At 60.2% G+C, this 4,324-nt stretch overlaps 1 protein-coding gene across 3 annotated transcripts in view; it reads right to left on the reverse strand.

Annotated features, from left to right (window-relative positions):
- PHLDB1 (pleckstrin homology like domain family B member 1) overlaps nt 1–4,324 on the reverse strand; it is a 46,665-nt gene that overhangs the window by 23,183 nt on the left and 19,158 nt on the right. For all 3 annotated transcript variants that reach the window (XM_007456304.1, XM_007456306.1, XM_007456305.1), the window contains 3 exons: nt 2,503–2,784; nt 1,811–1,951; nt 1,561–1,698 (listed from right to left, as the gene is read on the reverse strand). In XM_007456304.1, the coding sequence (XP_007456366.1) occupies nt 1,561–1,698; nt 1,811–1,951; nt 2,503–2,784 (561 nt within the window). The remainder of the gene's footprint in view (nt 1–1,560; nt 1,699–1,810; nt 1,952–2,502; nt 2,785–4,324) is intronic.

A 4,324-nucleotide genomic window follows, 5' to 3' on the forward strand; every position in this document is an offset into this window, starting at 1 on the left:
CTGAGCTTCACCCTGGAGTCCCTGTGCTGAACCCTGCCTCTGTCCCCCCTCCACCCCACACCCCCATCCTCATCCAGGAGAGGAGGACCTTATCAGGCCAGTTTCTGAGGTCCAAGCACTTCCCCATGCTTGGACTCAGCCTTTGCAATACCCTATGTTCTGAATGGATCAGGGGTGGGAGTGGGGAGAGACCTACCCCTTCCCGCCCTCTGGTTGGAGTATCTGAAATTGGGAAGCCCCAGAGGAAAGCTAGGAAGGGTAGCCACTGTGTGGCAGAGAGCCCCTGTCCGTGCCTTCCCCAGGCCATGCCACCACCACTGGACCTCCTCATCCCTCCACTCAGGAGGGAAGACAGGTGACGGCTGGAGGACAGCCCGCCTCTCCTCTGTGCAGGAGACTGCCAACAGTCTGTGGAGGCCGCACCCTGGCTTTTCCAAATGAGAGGAGCTCTTTGGACTGAGAGGCTTCTCAGCCAAGCATTTCCCCCAATTTTGTACCCCTCCTGCCAATGCCCCACTGAGTAAAGTTGAGCAGTGCCCCCTGCCCATTCCTTTCTGATCAAAACCCTGGGGTCCCACACCAAGAACGGAAGGAGGCAACATTAGAGGGGAGGGGCCAAGGGCACAGGGGTGCCCATGGAGTTAGTGCAAAAGCAGGCACGGCTCAGCCCTGCCTGGGTGGCACTGGCAGTTAGGGACATGCAGAGAGCCCAGGACAGTGATTAGAGGGGGCGTTAGTGCAGGCCTGGTTGGTAAGCATGGAGTTAATTTGGCACAGAATTTGGGAGTGTGGTTTTGGGGGCCAGAGCCAAAGCTCCAAAAAAAAGGGTGGGAGGGTCAAAGAATTTTTAAGAGCTTCAAAACTGAGGGGCAGGAGGAAGACACTCTCAAAAAATCCAGAAGGAGAATTAATTCTTGGAAAAATACTGTCAAGTCCAGAAATAGGTGGCCCCTCTCCACTTCGGAGCTTTTGGCACGTTGTTGGACATCTTGGGCGTGGCTGACACGGCCCCTGTGGGATGGAGCGGCCCCAGCAGGCTGGCACGAAATCTGAAAGGGCCAGGGGCAGGAGCTGGGACCATCTGGGATGGGAGGCTGCAGATCCTGAAGGCTCAAGGGAAACAGAGACCTGAGGGCCATCTCCCAAAGACCACATCCTGAGCACCAGAGCCACGCTTGGAGGCGGATGTCCTCCAGATGCAGACACCCAGACCTGAATCACTCCCCAGCACCAGTGCCTTGGGCCATGCTCACCGCCCAAGAAGGGGCTTCGGCACTTCCTAGAAGGGGCACGAAGGGCCCAGAGTGGCAGGCACCCAGGCACCCAGATGTAGAACAGAGACCCAGGCAGAGGAGACCCCAGACACCAGCCCAGACCCTGGCAGCGCCCTCCAAGCTGGTACTTTCCATGGAGAAAAAGGCCCCCTGCCCCTGGAGGGGCCCAGAGACCAGTCGGGCTGCAGGATGAACAATGTGGTAAGAGGTTAGGGGCCCCAGAGAAGGCATCTCTCCTCTCCCAGGCCACAGGCGCCCAGCACTGAGCCAAGCCTGGAGTGGTTACCTTGGCCCTCTCCTTTTGGATGCCCGTCTCCAAGGTCACCAGCTTCTCCTGCAGCTGGTCCAGCGCCTTCTGCTCCTTCTGCAGCAGTGCGCGCTCTGCTTCCCTCTCCCCCTGCAGCAGTGCCCGCTCCATTTCAGCCTGGAGGCAACAGCAGGCTCCATGTCAAGGCCACTCAAGGCAGCTGGACTCGGGCCACTCTGGGGCCATCACTGTGCCCGGGGAGGAGCCCAGCCAGGGCCCTCGCTCTCACCTCTCGGGCCGACTCCTGCAGCTGCTGCTCCAGCTCCTTCACCCGGACTTTGAGCTGCCCCACTCGCCCCAGCACCTGAGCCCGCTCCTCTTCCAGGGCCAGCACCTCTCCCTGGAGCTTGGCACTAGGTGCATCTTCGTGCTGGAGGGGAGGGGAGCCATCAGCTAGGGAAGCCTAGAGCCTTCCAGGATGAGACTAAGGAAATGGATCCCCATTTCTCAGGGTGCTCGGAAGGGTCAGCTGGACTGAGATAGGAGGAAACTCCCCTCCCTGCACGGGGAGCAATACAGCTTGGCTAAAAGTAATAGACTCACCACCAAGTGCCAGGCCTGGGTGGGGCTCCAAGGAAAGCCAGGTCATAAAGCATATTTATAGCTTGGGAAACTCATCAAGACCTCCCCCTCTTCCTTGCCTCCTCTTTTTTTTTTTTTTTTGGCCCCGCTACTGGATACGTGGGACCTTAGTTCCCGGAGCAGGGATCGTGGAACCCACACCCCCTGCACGGAGTCTTAACCAGTGGACTGCCAGGGGAGTCCCGCCTCCTCATTTCTACACCCTGATGTCGTCCCAAACTTCATATACTTCCCCCTCGCTGGGCCTTGGCATCCACCACACACGCATGCCTCCTTGGCCTGTGGCAGTCCACCCCACGTCCCACCTCCTGCTGGGTCCCACCTCCTGCTGGGTCCCACCTCCTGCTGGGTGCTCTCCGTGCTACTGCACTCCTCCTTGAGATTCTCCTCATCCGAGCGCTCCACAGTCTCCCACAGGCGTTGGGTGGCACCTCCAGGCTCCTCGTTGCTCCGCCCAGAGGCCCCAGTGCCCCCCGCAAGGCCTCGTGAGGGCCTCCGGCCGGCCAGAGCCAAGGCTGCGGCGGCCTCCCCGATGCTGGGCAGCTCCCCGGCCTCAGGTCCCCCGTCGGCCCGGCTGTACTCGGCACATAAGTTCAGGATGGTCTCCAGGCGCTGGCGTTCCTGGGGAGGGTGGACAGAGCAGGGCGTAAGGGAAGGAGGCTGGGTCCCAGGAAGGCTAGAGCCAGGCATGGTGTCCCGTCAGGAGAGAGGACTAGGACACTAGAGGCTCGGGGTCAGAATCAAGTCAGGAGAGCCCAGAGCCCAAGGTCTGGGGAGGCAGAGGGAAGGAGGGTGGGTGCCCCGGAGGCGGGCAGGAGGAACCGGGCTGTCGCGCCACCTGCCCACGCGGCCAGTCCTCTCCCTTCTCATTCTGTCCCAGGGTGGGCTTCCTTGTGAACACACAGGGACACACCCAGACGCACCCAGAAACACATGCTGGTAGGCAGAGTAAAGAACACAATGAGACACAGATAAACACGCAGGTGTTCATGCTGACACGGATACATGTAGATCCAAAGACACTGGGGCCAACAGAGACACCGCCACATATCAGTACTGACACACAAGGACACAACATGTACCCCGGGCCTGCATTAACAGGCAGCTACACACAAACACACCAGTCCTGACATGCACAAACGCACACTGGCACACACACGGATAAACACAGTCTAGCACACAGACAGGTGGGCACCGACCGACACAGGCAGGGCCGGAACACAGACCCAGGGGCCCACAGGGACCTGACACAGGTTTACACAAAGATGTGCTTAGCGTGTATACACCCTGCCCGAGAGGCGTGGGCCACAGCCCTCCTCATGCCCATCTCAGCTCCAGTCACCCTCTGGCAGCCCCTGGCTCCTTCCCAGCAGGCCGGGCAGCTGCCAGCACTTGAACGCCTGGGCCCAGGTGTCAGTGCTCCGTGGCCCAGCTGCTGCATCCGCCCCCTCCCCACACAGCCCACGCAGATACCTCCCAGGGGCCTAAGAAGGTGAAGGAGGGGTAGTACTCCAGACCTGGGGCTTCCCCCAGACTCTCTCTGGGGTCCCTCAACCTCTGGTGTCTCTCACCAGTTTGGCCAGGACCCCCCAGACACTTACCCAGCTTCCCTCCTGCTGCTTACCCAGTTCCACAGCAAGAAAACCAGGAACAGAGTCTCAGCATCCAGGTGGCTGGGCCAGTGCCCCCGCCCCTGCCCCAGGACCAAGATATAGGGCCCAGCGGAGGTGGGAGGGGCAGGGCAGGCAGCCTCCAAGATTTAAAGTGGCAGGTGGGGCAGATAAGGGCTGGGGAGGCAAGAGGGGCGGGGCAGGGGAGGGGGTGGGAAGGCTGAATGGAGTTGAGGGAGGCTGGCCCCACCATTCTGCCTGTGCCAGGTTTACTGCCCCCTCTCCAGGATGAGACCCCGACTGGGGGCAAGCACTCTTGTCTAGGCCACGCAAAAACAGAAGATATAATAACTTAGAAGACTGGGGGTCCTACCTCATCCCTCCCGGACCCAACACAGACATAAGGTCCCACACCCTCACCTCACCCAAAGCTGTCCCAACCTCTTCTGAAAGGGCTCCAGGCAAACCTCCTCAGTTCTGATTCTCCTCCTCAAACCAATCCCAGTGTCCCTGGGCCCCCAGGAGCCCCGTTCTTCTACTCACAAGGGAAA

Source organism: Lipotes vexillifer, unplaced genomic scaffold (assembly GCF_000442215.2).
Source record: "Lipotes vexillifer unplaced genomic scaffold, Lipotes_vexillifer_v1.1 scaffold753, whole genome shotgun sequence".
Taxonomy (NCBI): Eukaryota; Metazoa; Chordata; class Mammalia; order Artiodactyla; family Lipotidae; genus Lipotes; species Lipotes vexillifer.